General features: G+C 37.8%; 1 protein-coding gene across 9 annotated transcripts in view; it reads right to left on the minus strand.

Annotated features, from left to right (window-relative positions):
- The window catches only part of TTC3 (tetratricopeptide repeat domain 3), a 127,592-nt gene that overhangs the window by 106,221 nt on the left and 4,500 nt on the right, over window positions 1-16,871 (minus strand). For 4 of the 9 annotated variants that reach the window (XM_019420323.2, XM_019420321.2, XM_019420319.2 and 1 more), the window contains 6 exons: window positions 8,463-8,617; window positions 7,322-7,364; window positions 6,337-6,487; window positions 5,786-5,873; window positions 4,484-4,537; window positions 2,334-2,454 (listed from right to left, as the gene is read on the minus strand). The exons of 2 other annotated variants lie outside the window; for them this stretch is intronic. In XM_019420323.2, coding sequence (XP_019275868.2) covers window positions 2,334-2,454; window positions 4,484-4,537; window positions 5,786-5,873; window positions 6,337-6,487; window positions 7,322-7,364; window positions 8,463-8,606 — 601 coding nt within the window. In that variant the 5' untranslated portion in view covers window positions 8,607-8,617. Of the gene's footprint in view, window positions 1-2,333; window positions 2,455-4,483; window positions 4,538-4,648; window positions 4,668-5,785; window positions 5,874-6,336; window positions 6,488-7,321; window positions 7,365-8,462; window positions 8,618-11,240; window positions 12,132-16,871 lie in introns of those variants that run through there. 3 more of the 9 variants (XM_019420322.2, XM_053903081.1, XM_019420324.2) reach the window with 3 other exon arrangements.

Here is a 16,871-nt window from a genome sequence, read left to right on the forward strand (position 1 = left end):
TTTTTAGGAGAGAGTGAGAAAACAAATTGGTACTGTTAATGTTCTAAAACTTAGGTTATGTAAGTCAATCCATAAAGTCAATTAATTATTATACCTTCTAAATAACATGTTTGTTGTAATCTTTTACATGTACCAAATAATACAACTGAAAATACACAACTGAAAATGTTTTAGAACACATTATTAGATTCACTGCTTGCTGTGAGTCTCATCTGTTTTATGTCTAGCATTAAAAAAAAGCACTTACTATTACATTAGTTCTAATTGTAGTTTAAATAAATGTTCGGTCATGATATTCCAAACAGGTCTCATAATTACTCAAGTCAGTTCCATAATTACTCAAGTTACTGAGCATGTATGGTGAACCTGGCACAATATTCAATAAAAATGTCTAATAACAAAAACATGGAAAACTCTCTAAAATGTATTTAATGTAACAAATAATTTTAAATATCTTAATTTAACATTCTGACTCTCATGAATGAAATGTTAAAATGTTATTTGAAATACCATTCTTTTAAAAATTTAATAAACTAATTAAAACACAGTAGGTAATAACCAAAACTTATATTAAAAGTATACCAAGACTTCATTTTCTATATTTTTAGCTATTCTATAAAAAATATTTTTTAACGGATAGTAATTTTATCCCAACAAAATCGTAGTTAAGCCTCTACCAAACACATACACTTCCAAGGTGAAAAAAGTATCTAAAATCGAAGATTTAAGAAAGAATTCTGAAAGGTCACCAAATAAAGTAATTAATAAGGGATAAAGTAAGATTACAGGATAAAAACCTAGGCTTTGAAATTAGGGAATCTTGACCTCTCACCTAGGCCGTACTACTCACTAGAATGCAGAAATATCACTTAACCTCCCAAAGCCTTAGTTTGCTTATTTCTAAAATAAGGACAACAGCAGCTACCATAAGACAGCTATTGTAAAGAAGAGAACAGAGAAAGAGCGTTGGAACCGAGTCCACATGGGTGCCCGATGTGATACTGCTCCTCCACTTTTACCATAAAATCTACCCTGTAATTAAAGGCCTCCAGAACAATGAGGAGAACCACCTCTATCAACCCAGCCTTCATGTTTAAGCTTAATTTCTCTCTACCACTTACATTAAACAGCATAAGACTTGACCTCTTCTCAGTAGGGATGGCAAATTACCAGTCATCATCAACTAAGGAGCCAAATATTTTCTGCTTCAAGATCCCTATAGCTAGGGGCACCTGGGTGGCTCAGTCAGTAAGTGCCCAACTTCAGCTCAGGTCAGGACCTCGCAGTTCGGGAGTTCCAGCCCCGCACTGGGCTCTGTACTGACAGCTCAGAGCCTGGAGCCTGCTTCAGATTCTGCGTCTCCCTCTCTCACTACCCCACCCCTGCTCACGTGCACACGCGCGCACTCTCTCTCTCTCTCAAAAATAAACATTAAAAAAATTTTTTTAATTAAAAAAAAAAGATATGCTACAAAAAAACTGCTAACATTCAAATTATTTAGAGAAATATATCTCACAAAGTAAATAAATATATAAAGCAGTTTCATCATACAAAAGATTAATAGTCATCAGGGAAATGAAAATTACAATCTCAGCTCTTATTTCTCTTTTTTTTATCTTTATTTTTGAGAGAGAGAGAGCATGAGCAAGGGAGAGGCAGAGAGAGAGGGAGACAAAGAATTCGAAGCAGGCTCCAGGTTCTGAGCTGTCAGCACAGAGCCCCATGTGGGGCTTGAACTCAGGAACCGTGAGATCATGACCTGAGCCGAAGTCAGATGCTTAACCGACTAAGCCACCCAAGTGCCCCCTTATTTCTCTTTTGAATGAGAATACATAAAGTGCCAGTTGTGATCTCTTTTTCTGGGTATTATATATAATAACATGACATTCATTAGGTAGGATTTTTAGAAGTATGATGTCATAAAAAACATTAAGACAGGAAGTACAGAACAATAAAACTATAAGCTTAAAGTTCTCTTATTCAGGCTTTTCTCTTATTCACAAGAGAAAAACATTTTTTTAAATCCTAAGATAGGGATGCCTGGGTGGCTCAGTCGGTTGAGGACCTAACGTGGCTCAGGTCATTATCTCACGGTTCATGAGTTCAAGCTCCATGTTGGGCTCTGTGCTGACAGCTGAGCCTGGAGTCTTGCTTTGGATTCTGTGTCTCCCTCTCTCTCTGCCCCTCCCCTGCTTGTGCTCGGTGTTTCTCTCTCTCTCTTAAAAATAAACAAACATTAAAAAAAGTCCTAAGATAAATAACCACACATTCCATTTCCCGAATAATTCCTTTAAAAACTGAGTCAAGAAACAATTTAATGCATGTATACTTACATTCAGTGAAGAAAATACTTAACATAGGCCAACAATTGTCAACTGCTCCTAATTTAGGTAGAATTGTTACATCACCTGTGTATTTCACCCAATTCAAAGCTTCTTCCATTGCCAAGATTTTCTGTATCAAAAAGATGGATAAAGAATGTGATTTGGGTATTAACTCTAAATTTACATGTGACACCATATATGTAACATATAGCATTTTAGATTCTTGATAAAAACTTACACGATCTCCTACTTTCATTACACTAGCATGCAACTTAGAACAGCTGGACCCCGATTTGTAAGTTAACAGATAACATGGACTCACACGTTACATCTTTAAGTAACCTCAGGCCACCCTCAGAGAACAGGATGCTGCTTCAATGATTACAGACCTGGAAGCTGAGGTTTACAACCTGGCCAGAGGATGCTCTGTGTAGCACTAAAGTACAATAACAAAAGGTGAGTGAGGGGTCTCAGATCTCATCTAAACTAGGACTTCCATCCTTACCACAAAGTGAAAGGTATAGAGATTAAGGTTCATGAAAGGGACTGTGTATTTTAAAAACATTTTTGGAGGGCACCTGGGTGGCTCAGTCGGTTAAGCACCCAACTTCAGCTCAGGTCATGATCTCACGGTTTGTGAGTTCGAGCCCCACACTGGGTTCTGTGCTGACAGCTCAGAGCCTGGAGCCTGCTTCAGATTCTGTGTCTCCCTCTCTCTCTGCCCCTACCCCGCTCATGCTCTGTCTCTCAAAAATAAACATTCAAAAAAATTTTTAATTTTTTAAGTTTGAGAGAGAGAGAGAACACGCACAGTGGGGGAGGGGTACAAAGAAGGAGAAACAGAATCCCAAGCAGGTTCCGTACTATCAGCACAGAGCCCAACATGGGGCTCGAGCTCACGAACTGTGAGATCGTGACCTGAGCCGAGATCAAGAGTTGGACGCTTAACTGACGGAGTCCCCCAGCACCACAGGACTGGGTATTTTAAATGGTCTGTGGCAAACAGAGAAGAGTAAGCAGATAAACAACAGGAGAAAAGCACAACTGCTCAAATGAGCATTCAGTGCAAAGATCTTCATGAAGAGTCAGGAGTTCACAAGAATGTTATTCATACTTCTGGTCTAAAATGACTTCAGGGATGCCTGGGTAGCTCAGTCAGCTAAGCGTCTGACTTTGGCTCAGGTCATGATTTCACGGTTCGTGAATTCAAGCCCCACATCAGGCTCTGTGCTGACAGCTCAGAGCCTGGAGCCTACTTCAGATTCTGTATTTCCCTCTCTCTGCCCTGCTCCACTTGCACTCTGTCTCTCTCTCTTTCAAAATTAAATTAAAGAAAATAAAAATAAAAACAAACTATATATACATATATATATACACGTATATATATACACATATATATACACACACAAATATATATACACATATATATATACACACACATATATAATATATACACACACACACACACACACACATATATATATATGGGCGCCTGGGTGGCTCAGTCAGTCGAGCGTCCAACTTTAGCTTAGGTCACAATCTCACAGCTCGTGGGTTCGAGCCCCGAATTGGCTCTGTGTTGACAGCTTGAAGCCTGGAGCCTGAAGCCTGGAGCCTGCTTCAGATTCTGTGGCTCCCCCTCTCTCTCTGCCCCTTCCCCGCTCATGCTCTCTTTCTGCCTCTCAAAAATAAATAAAAACATTAAAAAAATACATATATATGAAATGACTTCAGAAGTAGTGGAGTTATCGATGCTGGCATCAGGTTTAAGGGAAACAGGTAGATGTTTATTATGTTACCAGTAGCATTAAAAATTGGATTATTGTACCTGGAGATTATCTAGTAATTACATATCCAAAATGTTCATACTAGAGACCTAGTAATTTCATTTGGGAGAATATATGCAAGGTAAATAATCTAAAAAAGAAAAAAGAATCAACTTGTAAAAGAAGCTCAAAATTATACTACTTACACAGGAGGGAGAAGAAAATGATGCAAACCTCCAGAGTAAGGAGATTTTTTAAGCAAAATCTAGAAATCGATACTACCAAATACTACATGTAAAACACTAAACATGTGAACTCGACCCATGGGCAATGACCAGTGAGATGACTGCCAGTTACTGGTAGTTGTGCCTGCTTCCCATATCTAACACTTACATTTTCTATTTTATAACCAATTCTCAATAAGCCTCCAATAAAGAATGAATCGTTCTGCAAAACAAAACAAAACAAAAAAAACACAGTTATTTCCTTATTCAATGAATTACACTTGAATTTTCCAGTGGACAAAAAAAAACAAAAAAAACAAAAAAAAAATCCTACATTTCATGAATACTGCTATGTGTTCAGAGTCCACTTCCTACAAGTACTTTCATGCCCCATTTACCTCCTAAGAACCCTGAAACAAGAATTAAGAAATAGTCTTAAATTGGCTTCTAATAATAAAATGACTCAGTGTACTTTTTAGATGTATGGATTTTAAAGTTCATTCCAAGAGAGACAGACTGCATGAGTGGTGTAGGGGCAGAGAGCAAGAGGAAGAGAGAATTCCAAGCAGGCTCTGAGCTGGTGGAACCCATGAAACCAGGAGATCATGACCTGAGCCGAAACTAAGAGTCAGACGCTTAACCAACTGAGCCACCCAGGCACCCCACACCAAATTTTTTATAAAACTACATTGGCTGGCGCACCTGGGTGGCTCAGTTAAGTGTCCGACTTCAGCTCAGGTCATGATCTCAGTTTGTGAGTTTGAGCCCTTCATCAGGGTTTCTGCTGTCAGTGTAAAGCCCGCTTGGGATCCTCTGCCCCCTTCTCTCTGCCCTTCTCCTGCTCAAGTTCTCTCGCTCTCAAAAATAAACATTAAAAAAAAAAGAAGCAACTACACTGGCTGACAGAAGTTATAGCAAAGGATTATCAGCAGGAAATAAATATCAGAATGTCTTTTATTTAAGTTTGCAATCAGAATAATACCAAGAAAAACACTTGGTTCCATAACCAACTGAAGTAAGAAAAATTACTAAATGGCTTTCACAGGGAAAAAAAATAACCCTCAGTGCAGTACAGGGATACTACCTCAAATACGGCATAATAAAAGTTTACCACAAAGTAGTAGTATTTATTGTGGTGATAGTGACAGCGGCATGATTTTATAAGAGAGAACCTTGTCACTTTCAGCGACAAAAGTTCCTGTGAACCAGGAGCATACTTTCATCTGTGCCAAATTCCAGTTTCTATTCTTTACTGACAAGGAATAGTCCTGGATCTCATCATTCATGTCAGAGCCATGAAAATAGCAGTCCATCTAATCTCTCAAATACACAGCAAACTCATGGGTAGCAGAATAATGTCATGTTAAACTAAACTGAAACCATAACCTGTTAGCCACTATAAGTTACTAACGTGGCCCTGACACCCTATGAGTATTTATATTCTTTAGATATGGGGGATTCTATCACTTACCACAACTTTCTTTGCCAAATCCACAATATCTTCCATCAATTCTAGATGTTGTAATTTCTTCAAACTTATCTCAGAAGCATGAGAATTGCTTAAATACAAATTCATTTTTAAAACATCAGGTTCTTATATATAAAAATCCATTGACTTTTATACTTTACATTATACCTCAATTTAAACTATTTGGAAAAAAATTCTCTCTTCACTCTAGGTAACAGTAAGTTATTTATTAAATGGACAAAATTCTGTACTTTTTTCTCTCTTCTGTATAACAATACTCTTATTTATAAACAAGCATATTAATTTTCCCTAGGTAGGTTTCAAACCATCTATGCTCTTCAGATATTCATTCATTATGTTACCATGATTAGTCAATCATATCTAAATCCAAAGCATTAACTTTTTCCACCTTATTACATTACAGTGAAGGTGAACAATATTTAAGAATAAGACATAAGAATAAGAATAAGGCTTCCATTGTATTTGGTGTTCCTTAATAATGGGCAACATGCTTACAACTGTTCACACAAAACAAATAACATGTAGTAACTTACCCAGCCTCCACACAAGGATGCAACCTTGATATTACAGAACTGTGCTGACGTTGAAACAGAAGTGGCCAGAAGATGTGTATTTTAATGGCATCACAGTAATCTTGCAGGACAGAAACTGGTTTACTACACCACATATTGCAGATATCAAATTCTTAATTAGAAAAAGGTACTCAATTAATATTTTGTGCCTCGTTTTGAAATAAATCAACACTGTTAATAAAGGAAAGGCTACAACAGATATGGAAAGGTAAAAAAGAAGGGGTGAGCAGGATAGGTGAAGGGCATTAGGAGGTAAAACTTCCGGTCATAAAACAAATCACAGGGCTGTAAAGTATAGACAGGGTGAGGGATATCGTCATCAGCAAGGTAATAACACTGTATGGTAACATATGGTAACTATTATGGTGAGCATTTCCTAATATATATAAATGTTGTACACCTGAAACTAATAGAATACTGTATACCAACTATACTTCAACTAAAAATATATAAATCGGGGCACCTGGGTGGCTCAGTTGGTTAAATGTCTGACATGATTTCAGATCAGGTCTTGATCTAAGGGTCATGAGTTCAAGACCCACAGTGGGCTCTGTGCTGGGCATGGAGCCAAATTAAAAAACAAATGAGCAAAAAACAAACAAACAAACAAAAACATAAACCAAGGTGCCTGGGTGGCTCAGTCGGTTAAGTGTCCGACTTTGGTTCAGGTCACAATCTCACAGCTTGTGGGTTCGAGCCCTGCATCGGGCTCTGTTCTGACAGCTTGGAGCCTGGAGCCTGCTTCAGATTCTGTGTCTCTCTCTCTCTGCCCCTCCCCTTTTTGCGCTCTCTCTCTGTCTCTCAAAAATAAATAAACGTTAAAAATGTTTTAAAAAGACATAGATCAAAAAATAAAAATGACAGATATGTAGGACTGGTATGTTGATGCGAATGGATGAACCTCCCATTACAGTCTTTTAACAAATTAAAATACCAAGTTACTCACCTAAGTTTCTCTCACTTTGGGTAAAATCTTTATACTGCATCCCCTAAATAGAAAAAAATTCTTTTGACTTGTATCTGGTGAAATGCAAAAATACAGCTTTCAATTTTTAATGTAAGGATTATCAGTACTAAAGTAACAAATTTCAGTGCCCATTTACTTATACACTTTGATTACGCTATCTTTGCTCAGTGGTGAGACTTTAAGCCTTTTTTCAAAGCGTTTCATTTCCCCTGAGTCTGTATCTACGGCTCTCTCTTGAGAACCATTCTAATCTCCAGTCAGAAAACCATATTTCCTCATCACTCATTCTCTGGTATTGTACATTCTTGTTGAGGCACTGCTTACTTTCCCTTCTGAAATCACATTTGTACCTCCTGTAAGACTTGTGTACCACAGGGGCACCTGGGTGGCTCAGTCGGTTGAGCGTCCAACTTCAGCTCAGGTCATGATCTCACTGTCCGTGAGTTTGAGCCCTGCATGGGGCTCTATGCTGAGAGCTCAAAGCCTGCAGCCTGTTTCAGATTCTGTGTCTCCCTCTCTCTCTGTCCCTTCCCCACTTATATGTGCGCACGTGCGCGCTCTCTCTCTCTCTCTCTGTCAAAAATAAACATTAAAAAAATTATTTTAAAAACTTGTGTACCACAAAAACATCTTTACTCCCATAGCTCTAAATCAAAACACCTTTAAAAAGTAGATATTAAAAGTTCTCAGAATAAAAAAAGATCTTTAACTACGAACAGTAATGAACGTAGTTTTAACTAAACTTACTGTGGTGATAATTTCACGACACGTACGTATTTCAAGTCATTATATTGTACACATGGGAAACTAATACAATGTTTTAGGTCAATTATACCTCAATAAAATGATAAACCTTTAAGAAGACACAATGTTACGGGGACCTCGGTGGCTTAGTTGGTTAACTATCCGACTCTTGATTTCGCCCCAGGCCATGATCTCACGGTTCCTGAGATCCAGCCCCACATCGGGCCCAGGCTGTTATCACCGAGCCTGCTTGGGATTCTCTTGTCCCTCTCTCTCTGCCCCTCCTCTCACTCTCTCGCTCTCAAAATAAAGAAATAAACATTAAAAAAAAAAAAAGAAGAAGAAGACACAATGTTAAAGAATCAACAAATCTTACCACCCCATCGCAGTAAAGTTGAGTCACGCGAACACAATCGTTGGACATAAATTCAGGAGCGAGGACACAATCGTCCACATAAGGGCAATCTTCTAACAAGGCATCATCTACTACAGTGAAATCTCCCAGGGCAAAATCATCCATGCTGTACCACCCTAAGGAAATAACACAAACCCAAATTAGTAATTAAATCATTTGAGATAATATGAGAAGCAGTTTTCCTGGCTTCTATGGTATATTAGAAAAATCCTTGGAACTTAGGCCTCCTCAAAATAATCAATAAGGACACTGAGCTCTGGAAGATTCTCATCCTCAGTCTGCTATTCTTTCCCCAACTCTCCTCAAGTGATCAGTTTATCTTTCTTTTCTTCCTTAGACTCACATAGTCACCATCTCTACTCTGAATTTATCTGTTTGCATGTCTCCCTTAGCTAGGAGATAATTAAGGGCATTTTACTCACTTTTGTATGTGCCTGGCACATGGTAAGCCCTCAAATAATTGTTTGCTGAATGAACAAAAGACATCTTTCCACCCCTGCCCTTCTACACCATCTGCTTTTACTGCATCCTATAAAATATGCCATTTCATCACACACAAACTCTACCATATTCTCAACCTCCTGGCCAGAAGTAAATCCTGACTCCACTGGCTGTTCATATTCTGCTATCCATCCCTCCGTGTGCGTTCCTGTCTTGGACAAAGAGGCAGAGCTGGGGTGGTCCTGGGGGAGACTGTCAATCTCCCAACTTCCCACAGCCGCATCCAGACTTCCATCCTCCTAACAATCACTGCATCTCTCACTCTCACAACTACCACACCACAGAGCACTGCTAGATTGCAAAGGTAGGCAAAAACCCTCATATTATCAACAGCCTCGTATTTTCAAACATATTAACTATGTTTTAAAAAGAAGCATTTCAATGGGGGGAGAGGGAAATTAGGGCTGGAGTTTCAGACTAAGGCTTTTTTCCAGAAGAAAGTTCAATAATAAAGATTTATAGCTATCAGAGATTAGCTACAAAACCTAAGTATCACTGAAAAATGCAGCATGGTAGTACTTCTAACTCTCGCCCATGTAACGGCCGTCTTTCCCTCTCCTCACCAGCACCATCATGAACACCGTTTCTTACACCTTTCCACTTCACCACTATCACCCCGCTCCTGTTAGGACAAACAAAGCTTCTTTTTTCCTAAGCAAGACCACCGTCAGTCCTTGAAATACAAACCTGTTCTTTTAATTCTTCTTGTGTCCAATTCGCTGTACGAAAACCTCACAGTAGCAGAAGTGAAGAACAAGAACCATCTTCCTAGCAAACTATTCATGCTATTTGTCACACGTTGTACCAAACATTTTCACATACACCATCCCATTCATCCTCGCAGCAATTCTCAGGTCCGATCATCACCTCCAGTGTGCAGATAAGAAATATGCTTAGCACAATTAAGTAATTTGCTCAAGGTCACCAAGCTAGAAGGATTTAAACTTAGGTCCTCTAATTCCATAGTCTCTCCTCTCACACACTCTTCCTTGTCACTGCCACCTGGCCAGTTCTTGCTTGTTGCCATGTTTAAGAACACCGGCAATCATCACAGTGTTCCCCTCTCTCCTCCAAACTCTCACCAACCCAGCCACACCAAGGCCTGTATACACGATCCCTTCAGGACCCCAGCCTTACCATTCACCTCCTTGACTAAAATGATCTTCACCACCTGTGACACCAAGGCTCTACCTTCCCAAGGCTACACCCCAGATCACTGTGCAGGTTTAAGCCAGTTTTTAAACCTTTAACTTTGATTAGCTCCTTTCTGACCACAACCAAGAGTCATACAGCTCTTGTGTCCCCTGCCTCCTACAACAGACATTCTTCATCAAGAATTCTTCCTCCCTTTTCTCCCATTCGAATCCTTTCAGCTTTCTGCAACTGGCTTTCCACCTCTGTTATTCAAGGAAAACTGCTTACAACAAGGTCATTAATGACCTTCTACGAGAGACTGATTATCTATTATGTCTGGAACCTGAACTGTCTGTATGAACAAGGTTTCCAGAGTTTGGAGAATTTAACTCCAAAAGCAAATGACTGGAAAAAATAGACATTTTAGCACCCAAGGTATGGCACATAAAGTGGGACATATGCTATCCTGGAAAATATATACACTTTTTAATTCATTTGCCTTACAAACATTCTGTGTGTGTAGAGCCAAGAACTCTCTGTCATAGCCCACACATCGCCATCACGGCATCGGTTATAATCCAATTAATGTGCTCATACCCAGGAGACTGAGCCACTGTGACAGCATGCTGGTCATTCACAGCCTGGCAGATCTCACTGACATCACACCTGACTCACCACACCCTATACCAACTATTCTATGATTAGACACTGGTGTACTTTTTATTTTCTATCTTGTTTTAACCAAAGAGGCAATATGGCACAGTGGTTAATTAAGAGCATGGACTCTGGAACCAGACTGCCTGGGCTTGAATCCTGGCTCCCTCATTGCCTGAGTGTGTGATCTTGGGCGAGTCACTTAACCTCTCCGTACTTGGCTTTCCTCACACTTCCAATGGGGATAGCAATACTACCTGTTTGATTAACCAGTAACACATCTATAGTGCTTAGAATAGTACATGGCATATAGGAAATATTATAAATATCAGCTATTGTTAACATTAGTATTAGATGCATATTTTAAAAAATCCACTGTTTGGATGCTTCCAGCTAAACGGTCTACCTTAACTGCTAAGTCCAAAGAGCACTTTTCAGCTTACAACTTACTTGACACTGTTGACCACTTCCTCCTTCTCAGAACTCTTCATATGGACTCCAAAGACCATCTTCTCCTGGTTTTCCTCCTATTCTTCTGGCTGCTTTTCCTCAGTTTCCATGGGCTCTTCTTCTCCATTCCCCGCCACCCAAATGTCACCTCTCTTTTTTTTTCAGGCTTACTCTCTCCTCGGTGACCTCATCCACCACACCCAGGGCTTCAAAATAGTACTTTCTGCACTTCCATCATTTGCACAGCTTCACCATGATTTTTGCCATTTCCACATATCACATGTATTTTTATTTATTTAGTAGTTCTCTTTTATTGGGCTCACTTGGCCTAAGTGGTAATATCCATGATATCATAGATTTGACATACAGTTTACATTTTTCATACACATTAAGTTCTTAACTATTACAGAATCCATGTGCCACTTTAAATTATCTCAAACTGCACTGAAACAAACAACGGCCGAAACGGCCAGAGGCTGAAGTCTCTAATTCCTCCAGGCTGCACTGCATCTCTATAGTCCCCGTCAACAAGATGTCCCACAAATTTCTCAGATTAAGTTCAAAAATAAACTTATCTTTTTCTTCAAAAACAAACAAATGAAACGAAGTTCTCTCCTCTTTCCGTATGTTACCAGTTAACTGTTCTACATGCCACATGGTTAAGCAAACCAGCGATCCGGAGGCAATCTGGACTCCCCAGTCTCTCTCAACATTCCTCTCCATCTGACCACAAAGTCCTGTCGTTTCTACCCACCTATGAAATCTAAAATTAGCACCCGTACACCTGTTCATGCCAATGACACTACCTTCATTTTCGCTTCATCTTTTCTTCTCTGAACTAACTTAACAAGCAGACTCCCAGCTGGTGATGTGCCTTCAAACCTGGCACTCTCTAACCTGGCACTCTCTAAAACTCTGATCGTAACATTTTACTGCTTAAAATCATTCAATAGCTTCCCTTCACCTTCAGAATAAAGTCCAAACTTCGTACTGCAGCTTGGAAGGTCTTTCATAATCCTGTTTCTGCTTTTATTTCCAGTCACTCCACAACATGCAACACAGAAGACATTCATACTCAACTGCCTCCGATTCATAAACAAACCTTGTTCTACAACCACCTAAGGCCTACCAGTCTGGGAAGCATTTCCTGATCTTCTCACTACTACTACCAAGTTCCTTTCTGCACCTCTTCTCCATAAGCCCAGAGCGCCCTGCCCACATCTTTTTGACAGCAGTTCTCACACTGGTCATCACAGGCTTATCTTTGTAGGCTGAGAGGGTATGCTGTGCGCTATTCATCTTGATTCCCTAGCTCAGTACTTGCCAAATTTTTTATTCACGCTCCCCAAGTAGAAAACTTTGCTAAATCCACTTGCTACCTCTACTACTGTTATTCAGTATTTTTTTGAGAATAACTCAACTTTTAACTCAGATCTAAGCTTGTTTTAATAGAAAATTTGATACCACAAGAAACCTTACACTTGGAAGGACTTTTTTTTTTCTAATACACTCAAGTAAGAATGTAAAGGACTTCTAAACCCATCAGTTACAATGAACTAATAGGGGACTCTCACTGCAAAACAAAGTAGATCCTCGATTCTAAAATTTTTTAAATTTTGCTGAGCTTATAGAACTAGGAATGTCTAAAACCACCCTTCCCCGCAAAAGCAACAAACCTCTGGCTAAAAACTAAAGCTGAGAGTCAAGAGCTACAAGTAGTATTGCCAAGAGCAGCAACGGACACAGCCCTGGGCCAGAAGCAAAGTGAAGACACCGAAAGTGGTCCAATGTAAACTCCCTGGCTCCCAACCAAACATGATACAAATCCTATCAGAAGAAAAGGACCTCCAAATCAAACTTTCAAGATCCCACGGAGAAAGATCAATCAAAGAGTTCATAACCAAAGATCATCAAGCATAGGAGGTGACAACCCAACATGAGAGATAGACAACAGAAAAAAACAAGGAATAAATTTAGATCCCTAAAGACATCAGACATTGGGACTGCCAGATACAGTCCACAGAATACCCATGGGTTCAGAAAAACGAGGAAGCAACATGAAAGAAAGACTTGATGTATCTGAAAAAAGAACCAAGTGGAACTTTTACAAATAAAAAATATAACGGTTAAGAGTAAAAGGAAAAAAATGGACGCATTATAGAGAAGACTAAGCACAGATGAAGAGAAATTGATGAACTAGAAGATATGGCTGATAAAATTACCCAGCACTGTAAATTCTGATAGGGAAACAAGGAAATGAAAACTATGAAAGATGAAAAATACCTAACCTGGAAACAGTTCAATACATACACATTCAACTAAATTTCCAAAGAGACAATATTTATTACAAGGCTCAGAATCTTCTAGACCTCTTGAAAGACAAAATTCAGAATCCAGCAAAATTCAGAATCAAGAAGCGTGTGTATCCAAAAGAGGATAAACAAAAAGTAATCTCCATTAGACTTAAAAAGGAAATGACATAGCACCAAAGATAGAATATCCAATGCAACCAAAAGAAAAAGAAGTTTCTTCAAAGTAGCAAAAATAAACGCACAGGAGGCTTTCCATGTAGATAATATCTTCACCATGTGGACAGAAAATAATCCATCAACCTAGAATGTGTATACCCATCAAACCTCTCTCAAGAACAAGGATAAAATCAAAATAATTTTATATAAAAATTGAGCTACCAAGAGACTTGAACTAACTTCTTAAAAAATACCAACTAAAAGACATAAACTGACTGGATTGAAAGAAAAATCCAGTAATATATGCTCTGTAACAGACACCTAAAATGTCAGGGCATAAAAAAAGTGACAGCAAAATAAAGGAAAAGGATATTCCAGGTAAATTACCACCAAAAGGAAGGTGAGATAGACTAAACAGATACTAACACAAAAAGCTAAATTAAGCATGGAGAGGATCACAGCATAATAGAAAAGATTCAATCCATCAAGAAAATAATGTTAAACTTTTACATCCCTAATCAAATAATCTCACCACACATCAGAAAAGTTGTTAGAACTATAGGAAGTCAGTTAGAAAGTAATAGCAGGAGATTGCACATATCTCTCTCAATTAATGACCAATGAAACAAAAATTAATAAAGACAGTCTGAACAACACAATTTGCAAGTTTGATCTAACATACATAGCAATTAGAAAGCACATACTTGTCACAAGTACACACTTAACAGTTATTATTCACTATGTACAAGGCCACAAATTGAGAGCAAGCAAACATTTTTTGGAAGACAAAATACTACATTCTCTGATAACACAATTTAGGAGTGAATAACAAAAAGAAAAATGTTAATGTAGATACTTTTGAAAATTAAAAAAACATGTTACATGTTTCAAAGAAAATTTTAAAACGTGTACATCAAAGAAGAAATCAAAATGAAAATTTTAAAGTACTTAGATTTGAAAGTTAATGAAAACATTGTAAGTTAAACAATGTTAGCTAAGGCAAAAATAAATTTTGAGTTAAGTTTACAGCCTAACACACTTATGCTAGGTAATAACAATGGCTGGAAATTACTAAGTTAAACATGGAATTTAAGTTAAAAAAGTAATATAAGCCCAAAGAAAGAAAAAGGAAGTAAATAAACGAAAAGGAGTCAATGAACAACAACAAAAATTTAATAGAACTAATTATGCCAAAAATTAATCCATTTCCAAGATTAGTAAAATAGACAAATTTTTGGCAAGATTAACCTAGAAAAAAGAAAAGTCACACACAAATACTCAAAATGAGAAAAGGGGGTTGGGGCGCCTGGATGGCTCAGTCAGGTAAGCACCAACTCTTGATTTTGTCTCAGGTCATGATCTCAAGGTGAGTGGGATTGAACCCCACATCGACACTCTGTAATGACAGTATGGGGCCTCCTTGGGATTCTCTCTCTCCCTCTCTCTCTGCTCCTCCCCTGTACTCTCTTTCTCTCTCTTCCAAAATAAAAAATAATAATAAATAAAAACAAATGAGAAAGAGAACATAACTACAGATAAAGCATAAATTAAAAAGGGAATTAAGAGGGGCACCTGAGTGGCTCAGTTGGCTGAGCGTCTGACTTCAGCACAGGCGCAGGTCATGATCTCGCGGTTTGTGAGTTCAAGCCCCATGTTGGGCTCTGTGCTGAAAGCTCAGAGCCTGGAGCCTGCTTTGGATTGTGTCTCCCTCTCTCTCTGCCCCTCCCCTGCTCATGCTCTGTCTCTCCCTCTCTCTCAAAAATAAATAAACATTAAAAAAAAAGGGGGGGGGAGAAATTAAGACAATACCATGAACTTGATGCCAATCAACTTAAAGTTTTTGTTGAAAAGACAAATTTCTTAAACTTACCAAAACTGATTAAAAGCAATGGAAAACTTGAAGTCCTACTATTATTCCATTGCTAATTACTACCAAATTGTCAACCATTTACAATCTTTCTACAAAGAAAACATTAGATCCAAATGATCTTAGAGGTAAATTCCACCAAACATTTAAGAAACAAATCACCCCAATCCAAACTGTCCTAGGGAACAGAAAAAAAAAAAGAACTATTCTTTAATTGTATAAGGGTGGCATAACATTAATGCCAAAATCAGACAAGATAGTCAATAAAGAATAATGATATGTGATTTCACTCATAAACAGATAAAAAAAATCCTAATATTAGCAAACTCAATCCAGTAGTTCATAAAAAAAAAAAAAAAAACAACAACAAAAAAAAACAATTCACTAAGATCAATTTGGGTTTATCTCAGTAAAGAATACAAAAGAGAATTAAGAATTTTAAAATGTATTAACTGAAATCCACTACATTTAACAGATTAAAAAAGAAAAACTACAAGATACTCTCTCTCAAGTTTTTCTGTCCCATGCAGAAAAGCATGTGATAAAACCGCAAAGACTTCCCTAACTTATAAAGAGTTATTTACGAGAACTTAAATATTTTTAATGCAGAAACATTCCCTTTAAAATCGGGAATGAGACATGTATATGTCCACTACAATCACTTTTAATGAACAATCATCATCATCACTTCCATTGAACATAGATGTAAAAGTATGCCAGCATATTAAGACAAGAAAAAAATTTTTAAGGAAAATAATTGAAAGGAAGAACAAAAAGTGTATTTGCAATGACATAATTATTCACATAGAAAACTCAAAAGAATTACAGAAAATATATTAGAAACAATAAAAGTTTATCAATTGGGTGGCTAAAGACTAATATAAAAATCCATTAAATTTCTATTTGCTAACAGTAAACACAGAAAATAGAATCTTAAAAAATAGCACCATTTATAATTGAAACAAAACTAATAGAAACATTAGAATGAATATTTTAAGGTTTAATGTTCCCTCTGTATAAAGTTACAAAACCAAATTAAAAGACATTAAAAACCTAAATAAATAGAAATACATACCATTTTCTCAGACAGGAAGGCTCAAAATCTTAAAGATTTCAATTCTCCCTCAAAGTGATCCAATAATTCCAATTAATTCCCAAAGAGTTTTTCATGTCATGTGACAAGTTGATTCTTAAAACAAGAACAGAGGTCCAAGAACAGCTGAGACTCAAGACCCCCTGCCCCAAATAGCAAGATTTCTGGTAAAGCTATAGGATTAATAATTATAACAGTGTGGT

This window comes from Panthera pardus, unplaced genomic scaffold (assembly GCF_024362965.1).
Source record: "Panthera pardus isolate Hobbes unplaced genomic scaffold, ASM2436296v1 HiC_scaffold_16, whole genome shotgun sequence".
NCBI classification, from domain to species: Eukaryota; Metazoa; Chordata; class Mammalia; order Carnivora; family Felidae; genus Panthera; species Panthera pardus.